This window comes from Dermacentor variabilis, chromosome 7, assembly GCF_050947875.1.
Source record: "Dermacentor variabilis isolate Ectoservices chromosome 7, ASM5094787v1, whole genome shotgun sequence".
Taxonomy (NCBI): Eukaryota; Metazoa; Arthropoda; class Arachnida; order Ixodida; family Ixodidae; genus Dermacentor; species Dermacentor variabilis.
The window spans coordinates 60,090,007-60,106,899 of NC_134574.1; the positions used below are offsets into that span (position 1 = coordinate 60,090,007).

Here is a 16,893-nt window from a genome sequence, read left to right on the forward strand (position 1 = left end):
GCAAGTACTGTATATGGCATAGCCAAGGGTGTACCTGGCCCGGTGGCCAGTAAATATGACAAAATATTGCGAGCAGCCTTACGCTACAACCGCAAAATACGCTACTTTCTTAGGAGTGACGTCACCCTTTATTTATATCGTCATTGTACATATGTTCCGAGTGTAACACACACCACAGAACAAACTATGGCACGGAAACGACGTGTTTCCGCCATTCTAACACCGCTTGTTGGCGCATCTGTTCTGTTTAATGTACAGCTCCGTGAGGGCACTGCGCGAATCCTTGTAACTTCCAGTCTGCGGTAGGCAGTCCATGAACTGTACACCGCCGTACAGGTGCTTGTGGTGGGCAAAATTGGCTGCAAATAAAGAAGCCTTATTTGACGAAGGCTAAGAAATACATCAATCAACGATCTCAGTTGTCTGGCTTTCCAACAAATGCGCGGACAGCAAAACGGGGGGTAATATTCTTTTCATTATCAAAATAACAACTATTGTCGAAGTACTACGTTGTGGAAGCGCAATAGCAGCAGTGAATGGGATTATTTCGTTAAAAAGCATGTTTAGACAGAAAACCGTACGATCGAAAGCAACTTAGCGCGCTACGAGTCTATACCAACGTGCTCTAACAGGCATCCTGGGCTTGGACTAGCATTTCGCAGCACTTTGCCAGCTATGCCCTATGTGCTAGCTAAAACGAGTAAACCTGATTAAAAAAGCGGAGGACCCATGGTATTCGCTTAAGAGTCCCATTGCGCACACTCGTTTGTGCTATCAGTAATCAGGTGATTACTCTACATTAATGTCCTGAAGTTACAAATATTTGCGTCACAGCTTCGGGTAGAGTATCAAATCGTGCATCGCATTCGAAAGAAGACATTCAAGTACCCAGCTAGGTACATCTTTTACTTAGTTAATGTTTGCGCGCGTTTCAAGGTTTGCCACATATATATATATATATATATATATATATATATATATATATATATATATATATATATATATATATATATATATATATATATATATATGGGTATGTGTGTTGTAGCTCTGGCTAGCAGTCCAAGGGTTAGCTCTAGCAGTACAACATAAATACTCTAGAAATTAGGTAGGAGAACGCGGCCGCGGTAGCTCAATTGTCACACCAATGCACCGGTAATGCGAATACATGGGATCGTTCGCCACCTGCCGCAATTTCTTTCATCCAGTTACATTTCCATTAATTTATCATTACTTTCTTTAAATTGGGAACTACAAGTAATTTCCTCGGTGTTTTGCTTGACGTCATGGCATGCTGGCTTGTTATGGTATGATTAATAAAAATCCAGCCCCTCGGTAAACACCTTCTAGTTTATGTGTACATATATATATATATATATATATATATATATATACGTGTGTTGGTATGTGTGTGTGTGTGTGTGTGTGTGTGTGTGTGTGTGTGTGTGTGTGTGTGTGTGTGTGTGTGTGTGTGTGTGTGTGTGTGTGTGTGTGTGTGTGTGTGTGTGTGTGTGTGTGTGTTTGGAACCTCTCGTTGACCAGTGATCCCAGGGGCATACGTCAGACGTCATTTTAGGCCAAACTATAGCCGGGGTTTGCCCACTAGAAGACACTCAAAACATATGCCCGATACGAAAAGCGGTTGTAAGTCACTAAGCATGATTTTAAAAAAAAAGTAGCAAGTAAACGCATGTCCCGCGCATTTCTCGTCTTAGCCCTCGTTTCTGTCAGCGCTGTAGTAACAGGAAAATTAATATTTAACAACTAGTTCAGTTTTCGCATATAATGGAATATATTACTCAGTAGGCGGTCGGCACCAGCTCCTAAACCAGTTTTCTTCTGTCGTTTAGAATGTTCTGCGCTTACAAAAATCATTCCTGCTTTGCAAATAAAATCCGAGTCTTTTCTTTAGACTCCGAGGCTTTCCCGTTGTCAGGACTTGAAAACGCGCAGCGCATCGCTTCGCAATTGGATGCAACGTTCCTTGCTCGTGGCGCTCATCGTGTTAGTGTTATCTTAAAACACATATTGGCTAAAATGACTCCCATATAATGCGCTGCCTGGCTCACCGATCGAAAGTGTCATAAAATCCTGACAACTCTTTCCTTTCTCGTCTAGCAGCGCGCTACCAAATTTGTTACTCTTTGAGCGCCAGCCCAAAGTTTCATTATGAGCCCGCCTCAGAGCGCTATTAGTCGCGTCATTCCATCCGCGTAAGCGAGTTCAAATTCATCGAGCGATATGAATACATGCCCGCAACGAGCTCCTTCAGCCTGTCGGCCTCGCGCTCCTCTTCGTCGGGTCTAGCAAAGCGGCGCCGTGGCACCACAAATGCCCGAGGGGCCTCTCCGTAGTGCGGGTGCGGCACCCCAACCACGATCACCTGTAGCACGTCTGGGTCTCCAGCTAGAAGCTCTTCCAGCTCCGCAGGTGCCACCTGCTGGTCCATGCATTTGATGAGCTCTTTCAAGCGACCGCAGACGAATATGCGGCCGTCGGAAGAGTAGTAACCGATGTCACCTGCGTTTGGAAAAGGCATAAAATTCTAGTATCCGTGTTTCTCCTGTTCCTGATCTTTTTCTTTTTGTAATTCAGTTTAGTCTTTGTCTTCCTTAAGTCATTCCTCTGAAAGTACATGAAGGTCGACTGTGCGAAATTAATAAACACTGCTCAGGCTCGGTAAAATTTGTTTAAAAGACGTTTCCTCTTATTTACGGGAGTCCAACAATCAATATTACTGCGAACAAATCAAGTGAACCGGAAACGTATTTTACGTGCATATTATCTAAGTGATCACTTCGTCTTCTAATTTCTTATAATCTTACTCGACCAGGCAGGATTCCATCACTCCTTCGATTAGAATAAAGTTATTTTGTGCTTTATTTACTCAACGCCCTCCGATGTTAGCTATAACAAATTTTTTGTTCTCAGTGGGGTAATGATTCAACAGGGCGTTTCATTTGGAGAATAGACTTCACAATTACGTTCGCGTGTGAATCAAGTGTGAATGATTCGTGTGTGAAAATGAAGTGTGAATGAGGAGGCTAAAGTATTTTTATATGCGTCTAAACACTAACCGAACGTTCACGAGCCGCAGCTATGCGTACCCATGCTTTCGTCTCACTTCGGCCGTTGTTTCGGTTTTATGGCCGCTGCTTTGTTGGAAAGCCCTGGAACTCATGCACATAATTCTCCAGCTTAGCACCTTGAGGAGATATTGCATATTGATATCATACGAAAAATGATTTTCGAGAATCAACACGACAGTTGCAACCGGTGAATGGTGAGACTTCCTGGTTTGTAAGTATAAACCTGAGTATCGTAACGGAACTGAACTTAAAAGCGAAAAAAAGAACGTTATTTTTCTAAAATCCGGACCCAACCGGAACCATACGATCTTTTTCGCTCCGGAGTGCAACCGAAAATAACAAAAATAAGAGTTCTTGCTTTGAGCTGGCCACATTACCTGGAGCTTTTCATCCATGCAATACCTGCACTTGTTTCTCCATCATACTGCCCTATTTTTTATGCACACGATCTTTCCGTGATGTTACAAGCACCAGCAGCATCAGTACGGTTCCCAACGCATCGCGTCAGGGGGCACGCATGTCAGTTTGTGGCTAGTATGCAACCGTGAGCGTTTGACAGTGGCGAAAGTCAAATAGTTATCTGTTGGTCAGAAATGTATCTACAATCATTGAAATCAAGAAGAGCTTCCTAGTAGGACGGTGGCTCCTGATCGCACTAGAGTATAAGCTGAAGTAAATGCAATAGAAATGACTTATTGCTTGTACTACGCGATTTTTAAATCAAAACTTTCTTTGAATTCTATTCCAGGTTGTCGCAAATGCTTTATTTATCATAAACGGGTGCGACCTGCCATCTTGGTAGCGAAATCTAGGGAGACATGGGAGTCAGAAGTGTAAATAGGATAGGGCAAGTTAAAATTGTGTGGACAAACACATCTCGCAAAAATATTCGACGAGAGTTTAGAATCCCTTTTCTGTGTTGTGGCTCTCTCTCTTGACATAGTCATTTGCTGGTAACATCCAGCAAATGCATCCAGCACAGTAGCCGTGCCTGGCGTTGTGACGCAGTTAGCGAAAGGCAGCTCGGCCGTGTGCCGCAGTCAGTTTCGCGTGTACTGAATCTTACTGGGACAAGTTTGTACGTGACGCCTTCTCTGACCCCCGAAACTATTGTAATTTTGTTACTTTTTGGGATACTTTTGAGGCACGCTCGCCGAGCCTAGTGTTGTGACGCAGCAAAAAAGCAATCCTGTCGTGGTGACAGTTTCGCGTGTACTGAATCCTAGACAAGTTTGTGACGCTTTCTATGGTTCCACAACATAGACCTTCTTTCGGTAATCACACTTGTCGAAGACGCGACGAGCGATTGCCAAGAGTGATACCACTGAAGTGTGTTGCTTGAGTCGGCAGAACGCGCAAAAGATGACGCCGAGGAGCTCAAAAACTCGAAAATGCTGTCTCGTGAAAAACTTAAAAGAGGCTTTGTACCCGCGCATTTCTCTTGAGTGCGAGTAGAAGGCACTCTGTGAGTGTCTGGCCATAGAGAAAAAAAAATATAACAAGAGGGGACATCCGGCGAAAAGTGGCAACAGGAAATACGTCACGCTAGTATTAACGCCGACCGTTTGCTTACGCGAGCATTGAAAAAAAAAGAGAATATGAAATGATTTTAACAGAAATTGTTTTATTCTTTTACTTTTTCCCGGCCATAGTAAAAATGTCTGCGTGTAAGTTAAATTCCTTTTTGCGGCTTACTTCCATTGCCAAATGAGAGGCGCATCGGCGAATGGCGAGCCAGGTGCGTGCTTCATTCGCCTTACACACCGCCGAAGCGGGAGATACGGGCCGCGCATCTGAGCGTTGGCCTGTTCGGTCCCCCGTCCGCCGGTTTTTCTATTTTTGGATATAGCCTGGTTTTGTGGGATCCCGGCGAATTCTCGCGTTCCTGCTGAACTTCAACATGGCACCGCTACACTGTTGGACTACGGCAAGGTGAGAAATTTTGTTCGACAGTCAGCGATGCATTTCAAGCAATTAGGCTTACGGCACGGCACCTAGGCTAGGCATGTGAAGCAATTAACGAAAAACAGCGCCAGCATCGTGGCGCAGTTAATTTGAATTAATGAATCGTATTGGGAGATGTTTGCGACGCTTTCTATGGGCCCCAATATTATATTAACGTATTTCGGTATTTTTTGGGCACTCTAGTCACACAGGGTGCTGTGACGCAGTTTCGCGGGGACTGCGACAAGTTTTTGCGCTTTCTCTGACCGCCAACATTATTTTAACTAATTTCGGTAATTTTTGGGGTACTTTTCAAGCACAGCGGGCGCGCCTGGCGCTGTGACGCGGTTAGCGAAAAGCAGCTGGGCCGTGGTGCGCAGTCAAGTTTGGGTCTTTAATGCACTGACAACTTCATGGCGCTTTCTCTGACGCCCAACATGTTGAAAATTATTCTCGGTACTTTTTTGTTACTTATGAGACAAAGTTAGCTTGGCGCGTATTGAATCTTACTGCGAGAAGTTTGTGACCATTTTTATGACCCGCAGCAGTTTAAGCCTTCTTTGGGTACCCACGCTTGTCGAAAACGCGACGAGCAACTGTCAAGAGTAATAACACGGGAGAGTGTTGCTTGCGCCGGCAGAACGCGCGAAATATAACGCCAAGGACCTCAAACGCCAGTAAGTAGTACCTCGAAAATTCAGTCTTCTGAACGTCACCCACGCATTTTTTCTTAAGTGCAAGTAGAAGGAATTCTGCGAGCGTCCAGCGTGGTCTAGTTGAGAGCCTGTGTTGTGGCCACCTCTGTGTATTCGTAGCATACTATAGCGTCGGTTGTAGCAAAGTTCTGGAAACGCTCAGTAGCCCTTGTATTCGTGCTATTAAAGTGTAGGAAATAAGCCCCAGGAAGAGTGGAATGCTTGGAAATAGAATGTTTTCGTGGTATGCACGGTATTGTTTGGGATTAGTCGCATATTTTCTACGCCGTGCATGTGAAAGCGAACTGCTTTTGTTTGTAATGCCACCCATTCACCATTTTCGCACGCTTCGCCTATACACGCATTACTCTTACATGTTAATACCAAAATGACACTTGCTTGTAATTTAATTTTTTTCAGCTGACGTCGTCTGGTGGAGCTTCCTACGGGAACTACTGCTGCTTACGTAATGCCACAACGTTGGATGAATACACAAAAAGACCCAAACGAGCATTTATATACAGCGAAATAAACATTTCCTCATTTAAAATGTGTCTTTCGTCTACTTTTTGAAATTGTACGTGGCACAGATTCGATGGAGGCTTGTAAAATATCGTTCGCGATCATGTTAACCAAACAAACAATTCTGCACTGCACGCGCTTGAGCAGCAGAAGCCGAAAAACACAAAGCAACAAAAGCTAGCGCAGCCAGCGTTGCGCATGCCAGCAAGCGGTCAAAATGCGCGCGCACAAACCCGAAACCGGAAGGCCTTAATCCCATCCACTTGGTGCGCTATAGTCGATTCGGCCGCTGGGCTCTATGGGAGTGTACCCGCTCCTTGAATGTCTGCGCCAGCACCAATGCGCGCACGGCGGGCTGTCGGCGTTAAAACGCAGGTGCGACAGAGCAGCCACAACAACTGGCAGCGAGCCGCTGCGCCAGTCCTGTGACAGCATGAAAATCTCGCCTGCTTCTGTATGTGGGAGATGTCACGCTCTTTTAGAGCGCAGCATGGCGCAGTTCTTAAGCGCCCGTTCCAGGGGCGGGCATCGTCGCACCGTAACCGAGCGAACGAGCAGAGCGAAAGATGAAAGCAAACGCGGAGCGCAGCCGGGGGATGAAAGACACGAGGAGGAAAGCGAAGAGGAGGGCGCCGCGCAACCAGGAGGCGCAAAGTGAGATTATGGTAAGACGGTGAGTAGGAAAGCTGAGCGCCAGCACGACGACGCATGCGGTCAGCGTGTAAACAAACTGCTGGAATGGGCTTGGGCCCACGGCGCATGCCCTACTAGAGAATGCGCTCCGCGCTTGACACGCGTTTCCGGGTTCACGCTTTCTTTTTTGACAATGAGCGACGCAACTGATGGAAACGGTTCATCTGCCGCTGCTGCTAAGCGAGCTGCTCGAGCAGCGCCTAAGCGCCATCACCGAGGGCACCTTTTCCTTTAGAATCGAATTCTTTGCCATAATAGGTGGCGAATTCAAATACCTAAACAGCAGCGCTAGAAATTCGCATTAGGGAGTTTTGTAATAGCCGCTGAATTTTTTTTTTACCTCAGACCGAAAGTGTTGAAGTAACCCACGCCTGTCTGTCCACATTTTTATTCCGTTAATAGCTGGTTTGCTTGACAGAAGAACCGGTCGTCGAAACTGTTTTTTTTTTCTAACAGTAATTATGGGCATGGCATGACGCTGTAATACCTACTTTTGCTACATTACTATATTTCCTAGGTGCCCATGTCATCCCTTCGCATAAAACAATTGGAGCTAGCCACTATTTGGAGTGAAACACAATAACGAATAAATGTAAAAGGCATAGCACCGGTGCGAACGAAGCCGTTCTCGTAAGCTTCGGAAGTCTTTATCTCGTTCTTGAGGTATCCCTTGAAAGCGTTTGGTCCTCGCACGCAGATCTCTCCTTGCTCGTTCGGACCAAGAGTTTGGCGACTATCGGGGTGCACCACCTACGGAAATTGATAAAACAACATCAATGTGGTCGAGCACTACAAAGTGGCTGTAAATGTGTCGTCCCAGTTAGCGCAATTTGGGATTAACCCGTCGTGTACATAGATAGTTTGCCTTGTTCTCTTTTAAGACCAAACAGTACGTTTAGAAGATGTCGTCTCTTCGAGAGATTTAGCCAAGACAAACAGTGTTTGTATACGACGAAAATTGAAAGACCACCTCTCTCTGATAACGATAGTAAACGAATAACTGCAATATTGTCATTGTTCATTTTATACTGGCGCGCTTTGGGCCGGGCAACGTTCAGGCGAGAATTAAGAGACATGACTAGGGGGGGGGGGGGGGGGGGGCATGGATGGAGGTAGCATGCATACTTAAGAAGTAAGCTAGCCGGGGGTGATAGCGTGCGAGTGACCGCTTTGACCGGAGTCTTTTTTTTTAATCATGCCTTGTGTGTCCCAATACATTGAGTTTGTTCAGAAGAGACAAATTAGCCGCTTTGTCGTGCCGCCAAAAAGGCGGCGTAAGAACAGGGAAGTTCCGTCCTATCTCAGACGCTTGCAACGGGAGGCACCGGTCTAGAGGCGAGGCCTCAGAGCTCCGCAACAAGAGTTTTCTTTCATTGCTAGCGTAGCCGCCAACACCGTTAATGAACCCACGCGCACACGCAACTAATCATGAAGTTTCAGTGACTTAACATGCATCAGTAGACAACGCAGGGAATGACAGTCTCCCTTTACTAAAGGACTTCGATATCGACTAATATTTTGCAGCGTTAGACTGGGTAAATGATCCTTACGGCTCTTCTAGCAATGGCCCAGAATTTTGATCATATAGCTTGCATCTTGGGCTCCTAAATTTTACATGCAACTTTCATGAACACACTGAGTGAGATGCTGACGGCAGAGACAAGCATATAAACGGAGTTAAAATGCGCGTAGTAATATGATGGCCCTAGCGGCAACAATATGCAAGATAATTCCTGCTTAAAAATGACTCCTCACTTTTTTGCGATATTTAAGTAAGACCAACGTGAACACATGGACAAGGTGACTTCACCCTCCTCGTAGACATAGTTTCGTATTCCATGCAGTAGGCGCCGTGGCGCCGCACTTGGTGTGTTGCATGTTTTTTGATGGCAGAAATAAACCATGCGATCTTCCACGGCAAGAAAGTTTTTTTTTCGTTTAACACCTGTCGAGAGTTTTGCTTATCAAGGATCTTTTAGATATTAAATATACTGATTAGTTTGTCAATTTTAATGCTTATTCTGTGTCATTGAGTTTGGATGATGGTGGCACGCCACGGCGGTCGAGTTTTTTTGGCGGAAAAGGTAACCACCAGATCGAAGGCAACTTTTAGCGATGTCGTTCACTGCAGTAACAGCTCACGATGTTATGTTTGTAGTTCCAATGGTGTCTGTACAATGTTTCCATAGGTTACAACTTCTTTAGCCACACAACACAGTTTATCGTACCCGTAGAGTTTGCGCTATGACAATAGAACGTCATGTTTCCATGCGCGCGCTCCTTCTTTTCATGAAGGAAGATGTTGCTTACGTTAGCTTTGTGAGTAATGACCTGGCTACATTTGCTAATACAAAACAGTTTCGAGGCACCATGTGCGCGACAATTATTTTTGTTGTGAATTTTATAAGGGCCGCCAACAAGACCGTCCATTCTGTGCATAATAACGCTGCTGACGCGAATGGACATTCGCATGCGGGCATCAGCGTTTAGTAGGGAAAGGGATAACGTAACGCAGCCATTGCTCAGCACCATTACTTTAGTGGTCATACTTCAAGTTGATGTTTTTCTGGCTATTATTTACATGCAGTTACTAGGTTCAACTAGCCGCATTATCTGCCCAGCCGGAGTACGCTCTGTATTCTTTCTAACCCGCCACGAGTGCGAAATACCGTGTTACACTAAAGTTTGAAAGGCTGCGGTAGTGAAACGTGGCAGCCGAACACCAAAATAGATTCTGTTTACCTTCGGCTAGTAGCATATTGTTTTTCCCTCCACGCTGTTTCCTGTGCAGCAAGTGTAACAAAATAGATCATGACTAATTTGCATGTCCCTGTATTCCCATTGCTACTTGTCAGTCACCTTTGCTTACTTCTATAATTACATGTGTTTGCTCATGTTTAAAATTATAGTGAAACAACATGCAGCGGACATTGGTTGCCATCGCACTAGGCCAATAAACCCAAAAGGGAATTAAAAGCGAGGGGCGGTAACCAGCAGCATCTACAATGTCGGCGCCAACAGCTTCAATGTGTAAAGAGTAAGGCGCAATAGACCAGGACAGATGAACACTAACGACAGGACCGGCTCCCTGTCGTTTGTGTTCTTCTTCTGTCGTAGGCTATTGCGCCGCGCTCTTTACACATTCAAGCATGAACCAACTAGCCCAAGCAATAGTTTTACTTGAACCAACAGGTGCTTCGCCTGTTTGTTTCGATCATTGGCAGATGCGTTAATTAGATTCCTTACACAGTGTTTGTTAATTATCGTGCACCAATATTTTAATATATGCAAATGCCACGTAGCTGGATATAAACAAAGTGAAATGGGGTTTATTGCAGCTCGTTCGAGGGATCGCAGGTAGCTCTAGATCACGAGTCCTAGCGCTTCGCATCAACAGCCCGAGCTCGGGTCTCGCGCCGCAGCAGTGGCAGTCCGCACAGCGCCACATGCATATTACCCACTACAAATTAATATTCTTTGCCGGCTCTTGGAGATACTCAGTTTACTTTTTTCACTCCGTATAGGTGCATAAATAGCCTTAATTAATGAACCAGCTTCTCAAGTATTATCATTAGATTAAAGGTGTCGACGACAAAATTGTGGAGCAACATGAAAAACTTCGATACAACTTTCTGTTGCTCAATACGTGCCACACAGAAATGTTTTTCTGAGCGCGAAAGAAGCCCGCGAAGAGACGCAATAATGGCGCGCGACTGACCTCTCGAGGCACATTAACCATCCGGCGCGGGCTTTAACCATCCAGGCATTAGTCATCGTTTCTTGCAGAAGACGGGACAGCGCTATGGATACTTTCGGTGCAGAGTGGCTGCCGTAAGAGCAGTTCAGAAATCAATTTCCTCATCATCACATTGGCGTATTGATTTTCATCCTCTTACGCTAAGAATATCTGGCTGACAACAGGACACGACTTGGCTTTGGCGCTGAGTGCTACATCAAGTCAATCGCAGTCCTGAATGCTTTTTGCAGTGCATAATTCCGCATGGTATACTACAGACCACTGAATCTGAGACATGATTCTGGCGTTCCAGTCATTTGGATGGTATGGCTGAGAAATCGAAGGACGCCGCATGCTACCGACGTTCTGCGCGAGTGGGACCGAGGAAGCAGCAGCGCCCACAAAGCCCGGCAGGCGCGCGCGATAGACCTCAGACTCTGCCCAGGCGGCGCTGCAGAAAAACCCGTCACCAGCGCCCCCATCGCAGCCTTGGCGCGAATTGAGTAGTGCAAGGAGAGCTGTCCGCAAGTGAAGGTGCATATGCCACAATGGACCCTTCTCTTTCGCTTGTGTTGAGGCCCGGTTTCATTAAAATCAAGGACCTGGAAAGCTTCTTCCGCCCATCCACGCTTTGGAAAGGAAGCTCAGCAGGGCGAAGTACGTGTAAAATATAAAATAAAGTCTCAGGTGTTATTTCGGCGTGCTGCAACTCGCAAGTACAGAGAGCATCAGGTTTTCTATAGGCATATCAGCATAAAAATTTAAGCATTTCAAATTGGTGCATATTGAATATGTCCTGAACAGAAGACTTACGTATCTCCTATATTTTTATGTTTTATCGTAACGTTTTGTCTCGCAATTATTTACAGAGTAAATCTTTTCATGGGGGGGGGGGGGGGGGGCTTTTCCAGGGCACCAAACAAAAAACGTTTTCCAAGGCAGCAAACAGCGCGCGATCACAACGAAAGTAAGCTTCCCACAGTGCCTACGCGCTGCATCTTTCTTTCTCGCAGGAGCTAGAGCATCGCTATGTACCTTGATTTGAACTTTTCGCAGACGCTTCGAGCTACAAGCGCGCACAAATAAATGTAAATAAACGCGACATTTTTCTTTCTTTACACACGTGCGTTACTTCGCAATTACTCATCCAGTGTTCCTACCGCAACTTTATTGCTCACATTTGAAAAACGCAGTCGACCAGGCTCAGCAAATTGCGAAGCGTGCTTGTTGTATCGGCGCAGGACATAAAAAATACCGAAAGTAGAAATGAGCTCGCGATACAACGATGCTCTAGAACAAGATTTTGAATTCATAAACGAACCAAAATATTTGGTTAAGCTGACCTGTCAATCTCTCCGTTCTACTTGTTGAATCAAGCGGAGGCGGACGTCAGTTAAAAAGCGAGATATCGATAGCACATAAGCAGGATTGTTCGCAACGTTGTTTTTCTGTTATCAACGAAGTGGCGGCTGCAGATACTTCAGTTTTCGCTTGGTTACCACGGTCCTCCGTCAGGGCTATGCAACATAATTACAGAAGTACAAAATTGTCGCACTTTCTCATGCGAGCCGCTGTGTTGTGGGGAATGCAAGTAATCCGATTACCCAACAGGTTCAACGGCCCGTATCCAGCGCTCTCACCTTTCCCCTTCATACGATCGCGATGGAAATCGGTAAAACTGAACGTTGTTATTGAGTCCTTCACGTTCATGGCAATTTACAACACAAGAGCAGCGTCGATTGCGGCGTTTCTTCGTAGCGCGTGGAGCTATCGCGGTTGCCGTCGTTTCCGCCATCGGTCTGAAGAGTGAGTCAGCAATCGCTTTATGGCAGTTCGGCGTCGCGTCCGACTAGCGTAGAAATTCATAGCCCTCTGTCTGCGTGTTAAATGCGCAAAACACTCGCATATGGACCAAAATCTAGTTAAATCGTTGTTTCGCATTCGCTAGCTGCATAGGCAAATTAGGCATAGGCATAGGCTTCGCACAACTCAATTACTGCCTCTTCGCACCGGCAGGTGGCGCTACGCGTCTTGGAAAACTCCAGAGTCTGACGTCCATAGCTAAGTCCAACGGGGGTGAGAGAGAGATGGAGAGATACGCGAGACGGCTGCACCTGTACGCGCGCGTCACGCGAGTGCCTCGCCAACGACGACCCATCTTGTGCCGCGGTATCCCGTCGCCGTATCTCCTCCATCGACGTGCGCTGGCGACGTGCGTCGGAAGCGATGCCTTCTCCCCTCACGCAACACCTGCATCGCAATCAAGGCAGCTGGGTTTCCGTTTCGCCCGCTCTGACCCGTCGAGGCATGCACGTGACATGGCATCGCATTCAATGGGAATTTAGTTGCCGTTTTACTGCTACAGACGGCGGGTTTGTCGCTCAATGGGCCATTTAATGCTTTCGCATCAAAAAAAAAATTCACGCCGAAACCTCTCTGAGTTGTGTAGATATGCGTAAGCATTGTGACGCTTGCTATATCCAGGCAGCCTGGTGTCAACAACAATATTGTGAAACTTAATCGGACCAGTATAAACCCTTATCTACCCTTATCTGTTGTTATCAACCTTATCCGACTAGATATGGCCCTCAGCAACCTTATAGGAAATGATCCGAGCCTTATCAACTATTATCTTATTTATAAACCTTATAGGACTTGATCGGACCATTATCAATCCTTATCGATCCGTATGAACCTTCTCAGAATTGCGATCATTATAAGACCTTATGGCGCTTTCGCTCCTTATGCATCCGCGTCGAAACATTATCATCCGTGATAAGACAAATATAACCGCTGATAACTTCTTATTATTCTTATCAATTCACTGACTGCTTATATGTGCGTGTTGCGCGACGTAAAGTGCATGAGCATTCAGCAATAGGTGCCATTTCGGTCGATGACGTAACGCTCTAACGGAAGGCGCATCCCACGACCGCCGAAACGCATCGTTGGCGCATAATGTTTTGCGAAATGAAATCTTCTTGATGTATACAAAGCTTCAAGTCGGCTCCACATGTGGTCCTAGAGATGGTTTTTATTCCACCATCACCGAATCTTTCAACAAAGCCTTCATATAAAGTGTCCTTCCTTAACATTTGTTTTGTACCACCGGTACAACACATTCATATGGTTCAGATATATTCACCTGCTGACAGTGTGGGTGTTAAGCCCAGTGGGCAAGATACTCTGCCTCTGAGCGTGGGGTCGTAGGTTCGATGCTCACCACCGCCAACGTTCTAGAGCGCACTTCTTAGGCGCCCGTCCTATGGCTAGCGGAGCGCCGGCGTTTTCCCTCGGCGTCACCGAGCGAACGAACACGCCGAAAGATGAACGCGAACGTGAAGTACAGCGTGAGAATAAACGGGCAGAGCCGCGCAAGACCAGCAACAACCGCTACAAGATGACGCCAAAGGAGCGCGCCGTATAGGCCTCATGAATAAAACCAGCGTCCTCCAAAGCATTGAAGGACTCTGATAAAGGTAGCGACATAATTTGGTCTAAAGCCCCTGCATCTACACGCCACCGCCGCTTTCTTAAGTAGCGACAGCCTTCGTTGTGCGCCGCCTTTTCCCCTCACACCAAATCCGGTTCCGGTATTTCCGGTTCCGGCATTTCCGGTTCCGGCGTTTCCGCTTCCTGGAGTTGCGCTGCGGGAATTTCCGCTTTTACTGCTGTTAGACGATAGTGAGACGCCTGCGCGTTCTTAGCAGAGCTGTGGCAGTCACCATAAGAGAAATGCAAAGGGGACAAGCTGTTGTATTCCGCTGAAGTATAGTTCGCGGTCGCCGTTGTCGAAATGCACGAAAAACGGCAGTGGTCTTCAAGCGCCCAGGCACTACATTCCACTGTACGTTGTCGCTCGTGTCACAACCCGTCGCAGGTTGACGCGAAGCAGTGAACACGAGCAGATCGCTGGTTACAGTAGGCGGTGGTTCTTGGATGGAATCGCATTCACAGTTTCAACCGCAGCTCGTGCAATTAAAGCCTCTCCAGCGGCGCGAAAGTAAAGAACGCCAAAAAACAATGTGTCACTACCACTCGGAACAGGAAGCTGCAGCTACGTAAGTTCCGCTTGACGCCGGAAGCTAAGGGGGTGAGTGGGAGAGGAACATGGAGGAGGAGGGCAGGTTGGCGGTACTTAACCTGGTCGGCGGAAACGTGTATGGAGGGGCTTTAATTTGGTCTTGCCCCCGCAGCTGCTACGAGCAGCACGACAGGAGGCAGGAGAGAACGCCCGTGTCTTCGTATTGGTTGATCGCCGCCCCGTTGTATTTTTTACGCCCCTTTTCTTGATTTTATTTTATTTTCTTCGCGTCTCGGTGCAGTCGCCGCATGACAGTTGGCCGTCATGTTGTTGCGTCAAGGTATTAGAAAGGGATTTGTTGTGTTTTGGATAAGTTTCCTCTCTACTCACGTCAGTGAAGAAATCGTTTTGTTTAATACTGGGGATATATTTTAAGTGTGTAGAAGGTGCAAAAGTACAAGAATAGAGAGCTTTTTTCTTTGTTAAGGGGCCACGGAAGTCAGGCATAGTTAAGCTTTGGCATGGGTGGACTTGTGTGACGGTTTGTTTGTTCGTTCCGGCTCAGATTGTTTGCGCTACCGTCAACAAGCATCTCTGCGTCGACTAGCGTATGAAGCTATGGAGTGCGTAGGATGTCCGCTCCCACATATAGTGCTAAAAACGTAGCGTGTGCAATCGTAGTACTGTGAGTGCGTAGCTTTGTCGGTGCATGCCTTTTTAGGCGCTGCAACTATATTTTGCAAGGACAAGCTGCTCTTCACAATCGTAAGTAATTTTCATTATTGTGACTGCCCTTTACAGCTGGAAGGTATACGTTAGATTTCGAATGGGGCATCGCGCAATGTAGAGCACACGTTGACGGGAATGTGTACGTTTCGGCACGCTGAAACTACGGTGAACATCATGCAAGCTTCGTTCAATATCTGCACGACCCCGCATGAGTAAAACGTAGTGGCTGTGTGTGCTATATATGTTGTACATTTGCGCCTGCATACCATTCGGTACAAACTTTGCTCACGACAGTCCTTTTGTTTTCGTCCTCGCTATCGCCCCCGTGAACAAAGGGCAGTGTGAGAGACGCCACGTCGCTCAAAACAGTTGCCTGGGACGCGCAGCACAAGCTCGGATGAATGAAAAAGTGAACATTCGACACACGTGCTGCGCGTGTCAGCTTTGTAACAGTTGTTTGTTTTCGCGACGCGAAGTCAAGTTTTCGCGTTCGCTCACCATGCGTTTTTATATATGCATATTGAAGTGTCTTTCAATTAAATAATTGTTGATAGTGTGAGCTCGTGTTTTTCTAGTGTCCCGACTTCCTTCTTGTTTTATCGCAGGTTCCAAGAAGTCGGGCAATATGATGCAAATGTTCACGAAGTGGGGCTCGTGAGCTTTGATACAGATTGGTCAACAGCTGCTTTAAACATCTGACGGCAGCAATAAAGAGCATATTTGGAGGAGGGAGAACAATTTAACGTGTTTTACATTCGCGTTTACAGGTGCTCATTGAGAAACCCATTTCTATGTGTCTATTTCATCCTTGCAAACGCTTTCTTTACAAATGAGGTACAGGTCTCACTGTGATGTTTGCGCTTGAGAGCCAGGGGCACCACTTGTCATAAAGGCGCATCACTATGTTCACTGCATGCAGAGATGACGGCGTCATGACGAAATGATGAGAATAGTTGAGGTGCAACGCGTTGATCGCGCACATTTCTACATGACGCTCGCGTTATTCAGGCGAATATGTCATGCACCTTACGTCCTGTCATCGTGGTACTAATATGATTAAATTATGAAGCTGCACAAACTCGACGACGCGGCTGTCGACTGAGCCCACGCAATTTCGCACTTCGAGCAACGCAAACACATCTGAGCTGTTGAATGAGCAGCCAAAGAGTGCGGCGCATACGCAAACGCATCGTCTTTAGCGTGTACCAGCAAAACCTATACTTCATCGCAGCGCTTTCACGCCGGGCAAGTGTTTTTAAAAATCCAAATGAAGAACTGATCTATGCACAACAAATAACTCGCGAAGCGGTTTGATCAGTGCAAGCCATGACAGTGTTTTTCCTGCAGGTACGGTGGTCCTGGAGAACATGACACTCAAATAAAGCTCTGGCAGTTTTACGAACATCGTGTACTTTGCGTCTACGTTATTGGAGAGACGATGAGTTCTGATTTTTGAGCTAG

General features: G+C 46.4%; 1 protein-coding gene across 1 annotated transcript in view; it reads right to left on the bottom strand.

The window, feature by feature from the left end:
* Positions 1-216: 216 nt before the first annotated feature.
* LOC142588660 (uncharacterized) overlaps positions 217-16,893 on the bottom strand; it is a gene marked incomplete at its 5' end in the record, with an annotated part of 133,848 nt that continues 117,171 nt past the window's right edge. Inside the window, 3 exon segments of the mRNA XM_075700484.1 lie at positions 217-359; positions 2,254-2,520; positions 7,552-7,693. Of these exon segments, the coding sequence (XP_075556599.1) occupies positions 217-359; positions 2,254-2,520; positions 7,552-7,693 (552 nt within the window).